Here is an 18,319-nt window from a genome sequence, read left to right on the forward strand (position 1 = left end):
TGCTCCGCAACAAGAGAAGCCACTGCAATGAGAAGCCCTCGCACTGCAACAAAGAACAGCCCCCGCCTGCCGCCACTAGAGAAAAGCCCGCGCGCAGCGACAGAGACCTAACGCAGCCAAAACAAAATAAATAAAATAAATAAATTTAAAAACAAAAAAATGGGGCTTCCCTGGTGGTGCAGTGGTTGAGAGTCCATCTGCCGATGTAGGGGACACGGGTTCGTGCCCCGGTCCGGGAAGATCCCACATGCCGCGGAGCAGCTAGGCCCGTGAGCCATGGCCGCTGAGCCTGTGCGTCCGGAGCCTGTGCTCCGCAACAGGAAAGGCCACAACAGTGAGAGGCCCGCGTACCGCAAAAAAAAAAAAAAAAATGCTACAGCAGGAGAGTGAGTTTATTCAACAAGTATTTACTGAGCCCTTACTATGTGCCAGGCACTATTTTAGGTGCTGGGAATACATTCCATTGATTAAAAACATACAAAAATCCCTGTCTTCATTGTGCTTACACTCTAGAGGAAGGATACCAGACAATGAACATAATAAATAAGTAAATTACACAGTAAGTTAGGAGGTGATGACTACTACAGAAAAAAAACAGAGCAGTCGTGAGAATGAAGACAAGTCTTATCTGGAAATTTTCCAAACCAGACACACACACACACAAATATGCTTCTTTCCTGGAAAGTCTATGTATCTATCAGTGACCAAAGAAAATATTTCTGGCCCCTTAATGTTCATGGGATTTTCAAACAAGAAATTACAGGGATTTAAAAAATATGAAAATGGAGTTGAAAACTAAGAAAAGTAACTTGCATAAAACAGGAGCTCAATAGAGAGTTCTTGAGGCAGCGGAATCTGGGCTTACTGTAGGAGCAGAGCTTCCCACAGTTCTAGCAAATTCCATGATTCTGGCCACACTGCCAACCACAGTGGATCTGAAGTCAAATCTGTTGAAAAGAGGCTACTAGGGTCAGAAAATGTGGAAGAACTCAAGCAGCTTTTCAGGATTTTTTGTTTTATTTCCATTTCCTTTTTAAAATACAGTGCCCTAGTTTTTGTGATTTTCTTATTTTCTTAAAGAAGAAAGGTGAGCTCATTAGAAAGGAAAACTGAAAAACAGGAATGCCCACATTTCCAACTCCATCTCCAATCTTAAATCATTCAAGATGCACACGTTTATTGTATATCAGTAGACCCAGGTCTTTTGACACCATTATCAGAGGCTGTTGGCTCTAAACTACCAGGAAGATTTTTTCCCCTTGATTTAAATTCAGATTTCATTTCAACAAAGCAACCAGAACAATGAATGAATTAGGTTCTCTAAGTCAGAAGTGAAAATAGAAAATAAATGGTGTTGTCATCTTTGATCAGAAAGTCATATTTTCAGCAAAATGGGGCAGAGGCAGCAAGTCCAGTTTGCAGGACCAGGAAAAAGGAGTGTCCACCCACAGGATATTTAGAAATTGATGACTATGACAGCAGCCCTTTCTAGAGGTAATAACGTCATTAGGTTGTGATAATCCTCCAGAAACCCCAACAGCCCTGGATTAAAAACATCTGGAAATTGTTCAGATGACACAAATTTCTGTTTCCTGCTGTTAAGGCTTCAGTGATGCCTCTCTGTGGCATCTGTCACCGTCTAACTTCTTTGCAAACCTCCTCCTTTCAAATCAGGAAGTGTACATAAAGTGCAAGTAAGATTCAGTCCCTCGCCTGTGCTTCCAGGTTCTTGCTTTGATACCCAGGATTACCAAATCTGACAATGAAACCGCTGGCCAGCTAGGTCGTCTGCAGGTATTTCTGGAGTTAGCAAGTGAGTTCATCTGGCAAAGAGAGTGTCTGAAGGTAGATGGAGTCTTGGCAAGAAAACACAAAGTACCGTACGCAAGACAGGGATGTGAATGATGCAAGCAATAGGGGGGTTCTCATCACCGAGTCACTAAAGAAGTGGCCTTCTTTGGATCTCAACTCTTAAAAGTGAATTCAGGAACTGTTACTAAAATGAATGAGGCCAGCGGATTTCAGATCAGGGTCAGTCCTCAGTGAGGGCAGGTTCAGTTTTCCCTGGGTTGGGAAGAGAAAAGAAAATGAAGAGGGTAAGGAACCAGATCTGATGACTTTCATGCCACAAACGTCACCCCAAAAGCCTCCGGCAAATGCTTCCCATCTTACAGAACAAAGCTGAGCAGAGTGCCTCCTGACAGGGCTTAGCAAAATGTGTTTTCTTTGGGATTTGCTAGGTAGACAGTCCAAATGGATCATGGGTTAGGCAATGTTACATACATCTTTAAGATTTCTTAGATTAATTTTTCTTGATTAATATGCCCACAAGCACTGTGACTCTTCAAGAAAGAGATACAGTATGTAACATTTCCCACATTTGGGGACCAGGAATTCCCGCAAACTGACTTGGCTTTCAATACAATGTATTTTCGGAAATGCTGCTTTACAATACTGGTTGGAGGGGACAGGAATGACCTTACGTCATATTCAGTTTATATTACATGAGCCCAGTTTTTTTAATGAGAGTCACAGTCCCGTACCAATATAACAAATTAACCGTCGTTGTTGGGATCCACTGTATTTCCTTTGCAATGTGCCAAAATCATGGGCAAAATTTAACATTATGTTTGACGGACAAACATTAATGATCAAAAGTTAACTGTTTCCCATCTATTATAAACTGTCACACAATCAGTGACAGTCACAGGGGATGTCCTTTGCATTTTTTCTGATTTTTCCAGAAGAGCTAAGGCCAGGGTTTCAGAATTAAGTCCACCAGGCTGTCATCATATATATATATGCAGTCCTGCATATATATACGGCTGAGACTGAACAGAGTATATTAGAATATACATAAAAATCTCGAATAAAAGTCAAGGATTGACTTGGTCAAAGTCACAGAAAATTATCAAACACATACTAGTTAAATTCCTGAATTTCTTTTTGGCTTCTGCCCTTTCTTCAGCATCAAAGTACCAAACAGTCATGGCATATCTGTGAAAGATAAGTAGATATTAGAAAAGAGGTTTAAAAATACTACCAAAAATAAATACTATGAATTTCACATAACAGTCATTTGTAAAGCCAACATTTAAAACTTTTCCTATTATCAGAGGTCCATCCCAATTTTAATTTAAAATAAACTTCTCTGGTTTCAAGTCTATTTAAATGTAATAAAACATTTAAGGAATTCCATGTATGCTCCAGGCATTATCCTGGGCGATGGGAATTCAAATGGTCATGTGAATACATCAGCCTCTTACTCAAGGAGCTCAGGCTCTAGCAGGCAGAAAAGGAAATTTGACAAATAATGTAACAGGTTAAGATGATCTACACAGAAAGGGCTAGAAGGGAGTCATTCTGCTAAAGACTGAGAGACCTAAGTTGATGGGGAGAGCACAAAGGAGTGAAGCTTTGAAGAATAACTTATCAAATGACAGGACACGTAAAACTCCTGGCTTTTTTCTTTAGTTTTGGACATTGAGGCAACGATGCAATGGCCTCAAGCTTTCTACTGCGTCCCATCTATGGGACAGACTATAATAGGAGTAATTTCATGCATGAGTTTTCAAAAAGTTGCATTTTATTATTATTACTAGTTAATGGAATTTCTATAGCACCTGACTTTTTCCAAAGGCTTCCCATCAGCATGTGCTAATGTTTCCCCTGTGACCCTGGTCATAAAGGAACTTAGGAAGAACGAGGGAATTCTGCACAAATGACAGGGTCCAATTATTGTACAACATTAAAGAAGCCACAAGCAGGCTTTGCTGGTAGAATCAGTTACCTGCTCACCCAGGGCACATCCCAATTTGGTATTTCATACGCAACTCTATGTGGGGCTCAGATCTGTGATTTCTGGAAGGGGCCACATAAACCTTAAGCTGTTAACACCTGTGATTTTGATGTAATCAGTCTTGTTAAGGTTTAGGCATTACCTTTCTACCCAACCTCTCTCCTCCCTGCGCCCAACTGCTATTCCCAATTCAGGCTGCACCCCACAGAGCTCCAATACCACCTGCTTTGGCCATAAAACAAAGGCAAATGAGAGGCAGAATCTGAAATTAAGATTACATCAAGGGTTTTCAGATTAATAGTAAACAATACTAAATTGTTCAGTTACTCTGAAAATCTCCCCATGCATGATCTAAAGAAAGAAGTCTGAAAAATCCAATTGTTGGGACATGATGGGTATAGTAAGCCCAATCTAATTTTAAGCTCAGGAAAGGGTAAAAAGGAAAAGAAATCAGAACAAATTCCTCTTTCTTTTTTTTTTTTTCTTTTAAATTTGTATCGGAGTAGAGTTGATTTACAATGTTGTGTTACAAATTCCTCTTTCTCTTCTCGAGGTTCTTTCTCTGCTTGCAACTGGCAACTTGTAAACTCATCCAGAGCTAACCAGACAGAATTCCTGTTATGTGGCAGCCAACATTCTCCAGGGGTGGTTCAACGTTAGGTTTTTTTTTTAAAGGGGGTAGGGGGAAGAAAGGAGAGAAGAGAAAAATGCTCTGGGAAATTCGGAATCCAAGATGCTCACCTAATGGAAAACAATTTGTTAATAGTTCAAACTGATGTTAGGTTTGTGTACTAGAGAACCCCAAATTTCTCCTTTAATTTTTATTGACTTCAAACAGGTTTGCTAGGAGCTTTGGGGGGTGGTTGGTCCCTCATCTGCATAGAACACAAGTTTAGAGAATTCTCTGGGCGTTTGTACACGGAGCTTCTCAAGAGGAATCGTGGCCCTGGCCGTTACCTGGTTGCATAGGAAGGCTGGACTTCATGTGGGTTCCTGCGGTCTGACCAGAAGAACAAGAGTCTGTCAAAAATGGGCTCCACATCCGCTATGAACGATTTCCCTTCTGGAAATATCCGCAGGACCCCACCATGTAGCTGAGGGCCACAAAGAAGGGAGATTATTGCCTCACACATAGTCATTATCAATGATACGTCAGCCTCATCTAGAAACAAAGCCATCTTCCAGCCGCCACTCCAAGCGCATGTTACTCCCAAATTTTTACTTCAGCCTCATCCTTTGTATTAAATGTTATTTCAAATTTGGCTAGACATATCTCCTTATTCACTTCCCACCAAATGAAGCCTTCCCACCCTCATAATCACGGAGTCCATGGATACAACATGGAGTACTACTAGGTCAAATCATACAGAATTGCCAATATTCGACTGTTTCTGACCTATAACCCCCTCCCGCCCCTCCCCCCAGCAATTTCATAGAGTTCAGTCTAATATTAACAGCTCCCTAGGATAGGGACCACACAATAACCTCCCCTTCAATTAGAATTTACAGCTTTCTTTTGAGCTCCCCTATCTCCTATCCGATTTCATCAGTTGAAAGTTACATGCTCTTTTTTCTGAACTCTCAGACGACCTTATCTTTCATGACATATATCACTCTCTTCCTTGAATTACTTTTTTTTACATGTACACCCAAGCTGTCCTACTAGAATAACCACGTCAAGGTAGAATTCAGACCTCACAGGTCGACGTTTCCCCACAGCACAATGCCCGGCGCTAGCAGGCACTCAACTATTTTTTGAATGATTTCATACTTTGTGATTTATCATCACTGATCTGACAACTTTACCCTCTTGCCTATAACGCTACCTTTCAAGATTTCAAAGGACAACTAAGGGATATATTTCAGTCACGTTACCAATAGGGAGCCGACACAAACCTTGTCACTAATTCACTGGTTTCCCAGGCTTAGTTTTTCTGACCCCAGATAAAATATCCTTGCTTTATGACAGCAAGTATCTGGCCTAATGAATAGTGAAAGGAGTTGCAGAAGGTTCAAAAGCCAAATAAGCCTGAAAAGTCCTCCAACTTCTCAGACTCCTAAATCATCCCCAGCTTTCAGAAAGCATACATATTCCAGACAAATGTTTGTCAGTGTGGAACCAGACTTCATATCTCTATCTATATATATGTTCAAAAATATAAAAATAAGCCATGAAACCTTTGGCATTCACAAACCATAGTAAACCATGGCAAGAGGCCACCAGGGAGACATTTTACTCCAAGAGGGAGGACTGTGTGGGAAACCTCACTTGGGGATAGTTTAATATCCTACAGTTCTATTTTTGTGAAATTCTCTCAGTGTTGCTCCTGGCAGGGAAAAGTATGTATCTTATTCCACATTGAGACTCAAGAATCCTATCAGCTCTGGATTAGACTAAAGAAATTGATCCCCATTCCTAAAATTATAAATTATTTTCTCTTCATCAACCATCAAATTATAACCTATAACCTAATAATGGCCCTACCCACCCAGTCCCATCAAATTAACTTCATATCTATTATTTTCATCTCATCCACTTTAGTACTAACACCGTAAGAGGAAAAAAGAAAAAATATGAAATAGAAAGGATTCATCAGTGGGGATTATGAACTGCAAACTTTCCTCTAAGTCATCTGAATTCTTTTCCTATAGTTCCTAACCCCTCACTCTACTCCCATTATTCCAAGTACCTTGGCATCCCAGTTCTTGTTCAGATAGTAGATGCAGGTGATGCAGCGGCCGTCACCGCTGGGGTTGTCCACATGTCGAACATAACCTGTTCCATTTCCTGGGTAGCAAGCCACCATCGCCTATGGAGAAATCCCAGGGAAGCTGGTTAACAAAGCTGAACCAATCTTCTCCCACCAGTGAACAGCTGAGTAACACAGTCTCCTTGGGTGCCACATGACATAGTTGACTGTTGGCTTCTTCACTTCACGTACAGTACATGAATTTGGACCCTTCAGCGTATGTGATTAACGGCCAAGTTATACCTTATGGCTCAGCCCAGTGGAAAGTAGTTCAACAATATTCCCACAATTCTAGAACATTTTGGACAGTATCTATGGTTGTCATTAGGATGCCCTGCCTTTCTTCAATCTTTCTTTTTGAAAAAGCAGGTTCTGGGTTCCCACCCTAGAGCCACAAAATCATAATCACTAGGTTTGGAGTTTAGGGATTATGCATTATTGACAAGTGCCCCTGAATCACTGAATCAATGGCTAAAGATACTTGCATTTACAAAGAGACAGGAACCAATGACGAAGGAGAAAAAGGTTAGGCTTGTTCAATAAAATGCTTAGGATAGAAAGAAGAGGGGAGGGTCAATGGAAGCTGTGTCCCGACTTGTCAGCATAGACGATAGTCAGATCCAGTTCATAGAAAAAGCCACAGACACATCTTAATGCATTTTTCAATGCTTGTCTTCTTCCTCCTGACAATTATCAAATTAAATGATAACCTGAAATTCTCTTCCTTTTGCCCAGGCGCTACCTGTATCAGTCAGGTGGAGAAATAAAGCAGGAAGCCAAACTAAAAATCCTACTAACAATTACTATTAGGGAATTACTATGAAGAGGGTAACAAATCTCTAATTGTTCCCTGGAAAATTTATAGCAAAGAGTAGAAAAAATTAGACAAAGTGTAAAAAGCCAGTTCTTTTCACAGGACACTGCCTTATTTCTAAAATATCTTTGTAGGGATGAGATACATGCAGGGAAGATATTGTCAACACAAGATGAGAAAAAGGATATTTTTTCTGTTTTGTTTGCTGATGTATTCTTAGTGTCTAGAACAGTTCCTGACGCACAGAAGGTATCTGATTAAATCTGATTTTTTTCTTGGAGGGGAGGGGAGTACCGCGGGGCTTGTGGGATCTTAATTCCCCAACCAGGGATTGAACCCAGGCCCTCAGCAGCGACAGCACGGAGTCCTAACCACTGGACCGCCAGGGAATTCCCTTTTTGTGTTTTGTTTTGTTTTAAAATTTGATAAATGAATGAATAGCAAACACCTCTTTCCTCTAAACAGTAAGTTTACTTTCTGCCTAGATCAATAGAGATTTTTGTCATTTTAAAGCATATCTTCAAACATACATGTAGCGATCCAGTTCACATTTTCCTTCATAAATGGCAAGACTGTTTCACTGGTAAAATAACCAGTCAGGTAGAGTCCAAACTAATAACACTAGTGGCTCAATGAATCAGCTTCAAAACCATGGGTGCCAAGTCACTCCCAGTGGTAACACGAAGACATGAGCTAGGCATGTACTTGAAAGGCTTCTTGCATACTAGAACAAAAATAAGGCTGAATAGTAACTTGGCTTTACGTGGATCTTAAGGCTTAAATCACCATATCTCTCAAGCATTATATCCCTATGCAGCTAGCAATCCCCATATCCTGCCTTTGAATGTCTAAAATGTCAATGCAATGTCATCTTAGAGCTGAAGTTAGGCTGTGAGCTTGAACATCTTTCAGAGGTGGAATTCTGAGGCTACTCCAATCGAGATTTAACAAATGTTGGTACCACCAAGCAAAGGATGGCTTGGGGAAAGGTGATTGGTAGCAGACAGAAATAATGAGTCTAGCTGGGGAAGAAGAGATAAATGAAGTCGCCTATAATGACTAGGGAATTACCCATCCCTGGAAGCAGCTATTAGGATTATAAGAGCCACCACTGAGCCAATAATGAAAGTCACTTAAGCCACAAACAATTATAGGCTGAATTCCCTACCAACTCAGCTTCTCCCCACTGTGAAGCTCTGAAAAGAAGAAAAAGTACTCCATCAGTGCTACGTAATCGGGCAGAAACAGAGACACAGATGTAGAGAACAAACGTATGGGCACCAAGGGGGGAAAGTGGTGGGGGGAGGTGGTGGTGGTGGGATGAATTGGGAGATTGGGATTGACATGTATACACTAAAATGCATAAAATAGATAACTAATAAGAACCTGCTGTATAAAAAATAAATAAAATACAATTCAAAAAAAATGCTACATGATCTTATATTCTTAAACAGCTTTACTCTAAGGAAAAGGTCAGTGGTCTGGATGTCTGCCATCTAATTTACTCTGCAACTAATCATGTGATCCCAGGCTTGGTTTCTTTCCTGTAAAAAATGGCTTGGGTTACCCAGCCTCCGATGGTCCAAGAAGATCTCAGACTCTATCTAAGCATCAACCCCAGAAGCAGCAACAGAGTTCTTCAGGGCATTCGGAAGTGCTTAACTGCCTCAGGACTCAGCTTAGATCAAATACTGATAAAAAGAGATACAAACTCAAAAAAGTACGTCCTTTTGTATGTACTGCTGCATCTATAAAACCCACCCGTAGAGAAGGAGCTAGCACATTCCAGGGGACTTATCGTTAGGACAGAACTCCTAAGTGTCAGCAAAGTATCAGATTGCTTAAGGGAGACAAATATAGAGAATTTTTCTGGCCAGAGTGAATCTTCACCTTCTCTCCTGGTTCCTGAAACCATAGCATCAAGTTCAAAACAATGCAAGCAAATCACTGTGAGCCTCAGTGGGCCTGTTGAAACTACACAGGCCAATTTTATCAGTGTTTTCTGGACAAGAGCCACAGGAGATGGGTCTTGGCTTGGGCACATTCCCAGTATCTGTTGGGTTTTGACACAGTCTAAAACCAGGAGGCTAAGGATGCGCTGAGAAGCAAGGCTCACTTCAACAACGTCATGCGTTTCTATGCCAAATCATGCACGGGGCAGAAACAAACCCCGGAAACCGATCAGTTAGTTCTACAGAGCTGCTATCCAAACCTCATCAAGCCAGCAAGGGAGTTAGAGTGTACAGAGGAGGAGAACGCTCCAGGACAATAAGAACATCACCAGAGTACTTCAATGATCACGTGACAAACACGCTGCGCGATAACACCGACACCCATCAGGAGGAAGTCTCACTTATCGCCGACTTTTTATTTGCCAGAACTTGCGGACTAGATTAATATTTGAAATTTATACAAGTTTAATAACATGTTAGTGTGACCTGCAATAGCACATACAATTTAGTCCTATACTTCTATTCTTGGATGGGCAGATAAATCCACACGTCCCCTTATGTATTCACCATCCCTTCCTACGGCCCCATCGTGGACACCCCCCACCCCCTGCACCATGCCCAGAGGCTTCTCCATAGCTGTGTAGCAAAAGGAAATGAGTGGAGAGGGGTGAACCCCTCCCAGGCTCCCAAACTGGCTCTAGACCAGAGATACGTGCTCTGGATACCTAGGCGGCCACGTTCAGGCAGTAAATGTGTAAGGATTCTTTGAAAATGTACACAGACCTATAGAACTTTTTTTTTTTTTTTGCGGTACGCGGGCCTCTCACTGTTGTGGCCTCTCCCGTTGCGGAGCACAGGCTCCGGACGCGCAGGCTCAGCGGCCATGGCTCACGGGCCCAGCCACTCCGCGGCACGTGGGATCTTCCCGGACCGGGGCACGAACCCGTGTCCCCTGCATCGGCAGACGGACTCTCAACCACTGCGCCACCAGGGAAGCCCCAGACATATAGAACTTTGACAGCCAAACCCAAGTAACAAAATCTGCTCCCCAAATGCCACAGGTGGAAAAGAAAACAGTTTCTGTTAAGGGGTATTACTGAGTTGGCTTCATAAAAAGCCATATTTCATCAATCCCAAAGGTAAAGCTGAAAAAGGAAAGTCCAGGATTTCCATCCCAGTGCCTAAACAGAATGTTCTTAATTGAAACAAGTTTGATCGCATATATACACCATTTCAAAAAGCTGGCATCATTGACCTCCACTGTCATTCATGGGTGGGAAGGGGACACATCTGTCCCATCCCAGCCTCCACTCAGATTCACCACTTCTCTAAAAACAATCAACAACATAGATGTTTCATAGAAACGTATTTTACATCACTCATGACTTCAGCGTCAGTCACTAGTATGACTTGATCTTAAAAAAGACAGTGACGTTTTACATATAGTTTAACTCAGCAAATTAAAACAGTAATCAAGTCTTATTTTACTTACCAAATTTGCAATAAATATGAACCCATTTTTAAAAATTTGTCAAGAATAGCATAACTTCAAAGCTGCCAGGCTGAGTGACCTTTAAACTGGTATTTTGGTCCACGGCCAAATGCTAGGCCCCTCTAACTGTGAAGCAGAAATACCAGCCAATCTTGGTAAGGATTTGTTTTGAATTACGAACGGTCCCTAGCAAAGCATATTTTAATAAAATGTAACCTAAACACAGAATAACCTGTACTTAACCTCTTCACACCTCAGTTTTCTCATCTGAAAAATGGGTTTATGAGGATTGACGGTGATAATCCGTGTAAAACAGTGCAAGGCCTGGCACACACTAAATGCTGCTTAATGTCAGCTATTTGTAAAACTGATGATGTGCATGTTTTTGTCTTCCCCTCCACTGGGGCTTCAGAATGTCTCCCCTTCAGGGATCCGATCCTACCTAAGTGCTTTGTAGCTTCGAACCCAGGGCTGGCAAACTCATATAGCCTGTGGCCCTTGCAAGTAACATAAAAAATTGAAGCCAACCAGGTATATATGTGTCAAAACTCTAGAGTGTGTACTATGCTAACTACAACTAGGGAATTTTCTAACCTTGGCAATGAGGGGCCGGTGTTACAAAATCTTCAGATATTAGGACAGTAGCAGGGAACTGAACCGGATTTGTATGTAAACTCTCCTGTATATTTTTTATCCCGATTGTTAAATCAGGGCCACAAAAAGACATATCAGGCTGGATTTTGAGATCACTGTCTGAGGCTCTCCCAAGAGATCAAGCTACTCTGTGTTACTTCCTGAGCTACAAGGAGGCACCTTCCCCATTTCTCTTTACCAGGCTCAGATGTATCCTTCATCCTTCAGTGCCATCCACATTGCACAGGCCTCTGCCAAACCTCTCTCCCCTCAAGTCCTTCCCCCATGTCCGCTCTGGATATAGCAATGGGGGCCCAGGATCCCTCCTCTCTTTACCATAAGACACTAACCACATAGAGTATTAGATGTGTAAAGACTTGAGAAGCAATACACAAGGCCATGCACCTTGTTTAGCTTGGAAAAACAGCTAAGCAAATGTAAAAGCTGAAGTTTTCTGGTCAGAAATGGGTCCAGTTTATATTAGCTAAATCGGACAAAAATCCTATGATATCACTTACATGTGGAATCTTAAAAAATGATACGAATGAACTTATTTACCAAACAGAAATAGACTCATAGACTACAAACTTATGGTTACCAAAGGGGAAGAGGGGTGGGGGATAAATTAGGAGTTTAGGATAAAAATATACACACGACTATATATAAAATAGATAACCAACAAGCACGCACTGCATAGCACAGGGAACTCTACTCAATATCTTGTAAGAACCTATAATGGAAGAGAATCTAAAAAAGAATATGTGTGTGTGTGTATGTGTGTGTAAGGGAATCACTTTGCTGTACACCTGAAACTAACATAATATTGTAAATCAACTATATTTCAATAAAAATTTAAAAATATATATATTACCTAAATCACTTAAATTCCTACAATATTTACAACGCATCTTCACAACATAGTTGCAACTATGCAAAGCTTTCTTCAACAGTTTCAAGAAAATGTCACTAAACAAGAGTTCACCTTGCGGCCAGCCTCTTACAAAAAAGCAAGCTCTCAGTGTGATGATGAACAGCTCATAAGCAGAAAAAGGGCTTTAGAGTCTTTATATTCATTCTCATGTCATCTAGATTGGCATAAAGAAATTAGCTGGAGATAATGTAGGCACTTTAAGGAAACAAGTGTGCAAACTGTCACTAGTTATCTTGGCATCTTGCTTGTTATCTGTCTTGTTAGTTAAGAGCAAGCCTAGCTAGTTCCTTCCTCCTAGTGCCCTACTTAAAGACTGATGTAACGAAATGAGGGAGAAATGGGAAATATGCTTTTGGTGGGCAAAAGCAAGAGCTGTGTCCAGCTACCACGTTCCCCTTCCCAAAGTTTCAGCATCTGACCACACAATTCAGAAGATTCAGAACATCAGACAGTTAATATCCATCAGGTAAGTAATCTTGAAAACGAACCCCAAGTTTTTCACTAAAATGTCTTCTACTATTCTGTTTCTATCCTGGGAACTTCTGCCTTCCTCGTGTGCCCTAAATCCACACTAAAAATTCCCCTCCCTGAACCCACGTACCCAGAACTCTGCCACATATAACCTCACCTCCAATTCAGAGCAATAATCATTATGTCCCCATACCTGAACTTTGCTGAAATGCAGGAGCTTCAGTAATTCTGAAAATGAAAAATCAGAAGTTATTGATATAAGCAACTCTCAGTTGCTCTGGTGAAGTAGGCCTGCTGGTTCCTCCTGATCAGGCAAGAGCATCCTGCCTAGAAGGGCAGGGAATTTACCATATTCACCTGAAAACCTGTCCTTGGGGAGACCTTTTTCATCAATGCCCCTCTTTACTATGAACTTGATCCTAACTTTGGGATCATTCAACCAACTATCAACAACTATCAAGACTCTGAAACCTTCTACTCAGTTCTCTTAGCTCCTTGAGATTCTTACATTAAAGAGCTGGGCTCCCACACCCACTCTCAGAAATATGCATAGATGCACACACACACACACACACACACACACACACACACACGCATGCATAAGGTCACAAAGGATTCACGGCCTTGTAAGGTCTAACTGAACGAGATCAAGATTCTATTTCAGGGGATCCTGTACTTTGTGCATGAACCTGAGTAAATCACCCTGAACTTGAATGAATCACCCTTCCCCAGAAGCCACTGAAACTCTCAGAGGCCAGGAATTTAAGAGACTATTGTCACTCCTATTCGAATTCTGCTTAATTCCTCTCCTTGGAGGGGATTCAAGCAGAGTCCTGCAATTAAGCACAGTAAACAGGCCCCGGAACATCGACACAGCAATACAGGCTGTTTGGGTTTGGGAAGGCGGCGCTTCCCGCAGAGGCCTGGCTCCCGGCCAGCGGGGTGACGGCTGAGTGACAGGGCTACGTGCGCTGCGTGAGGGTGGCAGCCAGCCCACACCCGAGCACACAGCCCGGCAGCCCGCGGAGGGAACCGGCACGGGAAAGCCCTCCCCCATCACTACCCCAGTCACCAGAGAAATGTACTCAGTAAGGGCTTCCTTGCAATTATGAAATCCGCAGAAGTCAGCCAGGCCCTGGGTTGGGGACATTAACACAGGCATTTAACCGTATCCATTCCGCTGCCTTTCCTCAAATCATTAACAACTGCCATTTCCGGAAGACCCATGAAGCCAGGGAGCATTTCAGGTGGCAATTTACACATATTCTCTCATTTAATTTCCGGGTTAAGGGGAAGGTGAGCAGCGGTCACCTGCCCTGAGTCACCCTGCCCACAAGTCTTCGGTAGAAGTCATTAACCCTGGAAGTTATTATATTGACCTAGAAGTTACCTTATTCCTATAGAAAAACAAATTCAAGAGTAATCCTTAAGGCAATATGGGGGTAGGGACGTTTAACTTCCTTTGATGTGAGAAACAGACTTATCAGTAAATAAAACTTTACATGTAGCTCTCTAAAGGCTTGAGCCGAATAGAAAAAAAGAATGTCTGTGACCACAGGATTGTCAGAGAATTAAATATGGTCGGCTTTAAATTCTCATCTGGAATGAATCCTAAAATACTTGAGGGAAGTCATGATAACTTAAATACAGTTGGTAAGACAAGATTTTATTGAGTAATATACAAAAATATATAGTTACCAATCAAAACATGTCAAGAAAAATGCCTTGAAGCAACAACGTTCTTAAGAGAAACCAGGAAACACTTTACTTGCAATTCCCAGTCGCTCTGAGGAGTCTTAACGTGGGACAAGGTAACTATGTTGGAAAAAGAAAAAGTTAAAGAACTTTCTAGGAAACCAGATCTTATATTCACATTTGGATTTCAGCACTTAGAAAAATATATCTGCTGAACGAAAGGAATGACACACAGCAAGTCAGAACTAGAACTCATGAAACTTGGGAGGCACATTTATTTACTGAACAAACATGTGTACGTGCCTGACACTGTTCTATGTGCCTCCCAAATATTACCTCATTCAATATTCATAACAGCTCCATGAGGCAGGAACCATTATTATCTCCATTTTACAAATGAGGAAACCGAGGCACGAGGAGTTTAGGTAACCGGCCTTTTCAAAGCCAGTTAGTCTGGCCGCAGAGTGACCTCACGCTTTACCCGCGCAGCTTATCCTTTGTCTAACATTAACCGGTTCACCTCTTTTTTGAGAGAACTAAGATCTTCGGTTCTTCTTGAAGTATTTGACTTCTTCTCCCCCTCACCTATCACCCTTGCCATAATGATAGAAAATCACAAAACGCAAAAAGAAAGAAAGAAAAATAGAGTGTCCTTGGTGTTGAGTCTGTGAACTAAACGCTCCAGGGCAGTCAAGGGGGTAGGGGGTAGGGTGCAGGTGGGGTTGTATTTCAACAAAAGCCGAGAGCAAAGGAAACTGACTCAGTCCTGCAGCGAAACACTAGTTGTCCAAGTTGCCTTTGATTGGTTATTCCCACTGCAGGACAAACTCAAGCCAACTCTAAGCTCTGTAGCCCCATATCTGACTGGGATGCAGTTGGTCAGTGATCAGTCTTCTCCCCAGGCTGCTCTTCCCCTTACCTCGGGGTCTGTGGAAGGAAGTCAGCCTCTCCAGGACCTTTCCTATTAGCTCAGGTGAACACCAGCCAAGGTTTTCAGACTTTTTCAAAGTCAGAAAGCAAATGACCAATTAACAAAAAACTTGAAAGGAAATACAAAAGTGTATTTCCCTTGGGAAGGCACCTGGTCAACTCCAAGGAATCCCAGGGATGAGACAATTTTTCCTTACTCAGGTGCAAAGCTTATTCAGGAGACTCTTAACTCCACTACTACCACATTAATTAGAATTCACTAAGTACAGAACTTTCTAAGATCAAGTGAATTAGAATACGCTGGATACAGACCCACTATGGCTTACAGGAGGGGTGATATCTAGAGGACCACTCAGACACATGAAAAGTAAAAGGCTCTTCTGAGAGAAATGTATAAAATACTTTGGGGAGCAGCAAGGGGGCTAGAAATAAAGGAGTTGCCTGGCTCTGAGTCTAGGGGGCAGCGATGGTGAATATAATTGTACCTATGTCCCTTCAAGATGGGGCTCCAAGAGAAGCCCCATTTTACGAATGTGGAAACTGGGAGAGACAAAAAGTAACTTAACGGGACATTATAGAACCAAGCATGGTCTTCCCACTGCTAAACACTGCTTCTACAATATCAGGAAAAAGTTGTTCACTGAAAACAGGTGCAATTATTTCCAGAGTGACCACGAATGAAATTGTCTTCCTTCAAGATAACACAACAAAGGATTCTCAGATGATTATCATGGCTTATCAAATAGAGGCGCAAACGATATTAACTGGGCAACCAAAGCCCTCCACGCAGAAGTAGGAAAAGGCAAGTGCCAGCTACTCTCCAATCTCTACCCAGTAAAACCTTCGATTACAGTCAAGCTGGATTCGGTTTTCGGCTTTCCTTCCCCAAAGAGTCCCACACCTCAGCCATCTTACCCTAGAGGGTCAGAAACAACCCCTAGGCTTCTGTGTGGTTTCCAGTGAGTGCATAACAGATACTCAATACTGACAGAATCATCTGCTCTTTTCCAGTTTGTTCTCACCCCAAATCACTACGATGCTTTCTTGTTCTCCCTGGTGCCTTGAGCTTGCACTCCTTGCCAGGCTGTAGGATACAGGGGAGCAATACTGCGCAGCTATTAACAAAGATTGTTCCCCTCCATTCAACGCAACAGGAGAGAAACAGTTCCAAATTATACTCCAATTCTGGTTCTGGAAAATTATCTTTTTTTTTTTTTTTTTTTTGCGGTACGCAGGCCTCTCACTGCTGTGGCCTCTCCCGTTACGGAGCACAGGCTCCGGATGCGCAGGCTCAGCGGCCATGGTTCACGGGTCCAGCCGCTCCACGGCATGTGGGATCTTCCCGGACCAGGGCACGAACCCGTGTCCCCTGCATCGGCAGGCGGACTCTCAACCACTGTGCCAGCAGGGAAGCCCCTGGAAAATTAACTTTTATTGGAAAAAATAATAGAAAAATCGTGTGTTGTGTGTGTGTGTGTGTGTGTACTTAACATGTTAATGTGTTTTTCTCAAAAATTTCCCAAATGAAACAAAAACACTTGCATGTTTTAGTTTTAGCGATCAATAAGCTCAGATCTGATCAACTGATCGAACGCCGATTTTCTCACTGATAGAGAAACTCTAAGAAGATAGAGCACCATCCCCATTTAGCCTCCTCATATTCATTTTATTCTGTGGTTCTCAAACTTCAGCCTGTATGAGAATTGCCCGGAGGTCTTGTGAGCTTCAAGAACATGCATTTACAGCATGTTCCCAGATGCTGCTGCTGCTGCTGTGGCAAAGCAGGAGTCTTCGTGCAATGCCTCACCCTAAATAATAAAAGGTCAAGGGGAATTAGAATTAGTCACCTGCACTAGTTAACTTGGAGAACAGGCGGTGGTGGGTAGAGCAGGAAGTGAGAGGAATTCCTATAGGGCAGTTTCTGGCACAGCCTCTGCATTGTGATTCCTGAAACTGGCAGGAAACATTCCAAGTGCAACTCTGTAGCATTGTTGAGGATTACTGTCCTGTCAGCGCTGGGGTGTGTGACTGTGGATAGAGTCAGATCTCTTCTTCAGGCATCCAATCAGAGGCACTGAAAGCACCTATTTGCCCTCTCAAATAAAATTACAGTCTCAATTTTCATTGAATTCCTTATCATATGGAGGTAGATTTATATTATTGGATCCATGTTATAGATGACAGTGAGGCTCAGAGAACTGACTTGCCAAAGATCACAGTGAGACAAAATAAAATGTAAAACGTCCACCCCAGTGCCTAATAAGGTACTGACCAAATTAAGTTCAAATACAAAAATAAAAATCGACCTTGTTCCTAAAGAAGTGGAGATTAAGGTCCTGAGATGCTGCCTGCCAGGGTCTGGGCAAGGACCAGAAGCCAGGGTCCTAGCCTCATGGTCCCGGGCTTCTCTGAGGCAGACCTCTAAGTATGAGCTGCCAGGATCTGATGTGACTTGGTACTTTCTAGGGCCAAGCATAGAGTATCAGAACTAAGGAAAAAAAACCTTACAAAGCCAAAGTCCCTCCTTTGAGATGGTCCCTCACAGCCTGTTAATGTAATAAAATAGTTAAACCCTTTAGCACCAAATTAGGGAAGAAGTTGTAAAACCTTTCTTTCTCTTTTTTCTTTTTTGGCCTAACAAAATATTTATAGCACGAATGGATGAAGAAGTTGTGGTACATATATACAACGGAATGTGGTATATATATACTCAGCCATAAAAAGGAACGAAACTGAGTCATTTGTTGAGACGTGGATGGATCTAGACACTGTCATACAGAGTGAAGTAAGTCAGAAAGAGAAAAACAAATATCGTATATTAACGCATGTATGTGGAACCTAGAAAAATGGTA

General features: G+C 42.1%; 1 protein-coding gene across 1 annotated transcript in view; it reads right to left on the bottom strand.

The window, feature by feature from the left end:
• Positions 1 to 391: 391 nt before the first annotated feature.
• Positions 392 to 18,319, bottom strand: part of EGLN3 (egl-9 family hypoxia inducible factor 3) — a 28,407-nt gene continuing 10,479 nt past the window's right edge. Inside the window, exons 2-5 of the mRNA XM_027111038.1 lie at positions 6,490 to 6,609; positions 4,757 to 4,893; positions 2,924 to 2,997; positions 392 to 2,064 (exon numbers count right to left, since the gene is read on the bottom strand). Coding sequence (XP_026966839.1) covers positions 2,033 to 2,064; positions 2,924 to 2,997; positions 4,757 to 4,893; positions 6,490 to 6,609 — 363 coding nt within the window. The 3' untranslated portion in view covers positions 392 to 2,032. The remainder of the gene's footprint in view (positions 2,065 to 2,923; positions 2,998 to 4,756; positions 4,894 to 6,489; positions 6,610 to 18,319) is intronic.

This window comes from Aethalodelphis obliquidens, unplaced genomic scaffold (assembly GCF_003676395.1).
Source record: "Aethalodelphis obliquidens isolate GAN/ISIS:26980383/991018 unplaced genomic scaffold, ASM367639v1 scaffold10, whole genome shotgun sequence".
In the NCBI taxonomy this organism is placed as follows: domain Eukaryota; kingdom Metazoa; phylum Chordata; class Mammalia; order Artiodactyla; family Delphinidae; genus Aethalodelphis; species Aethalodelphis obliquidens.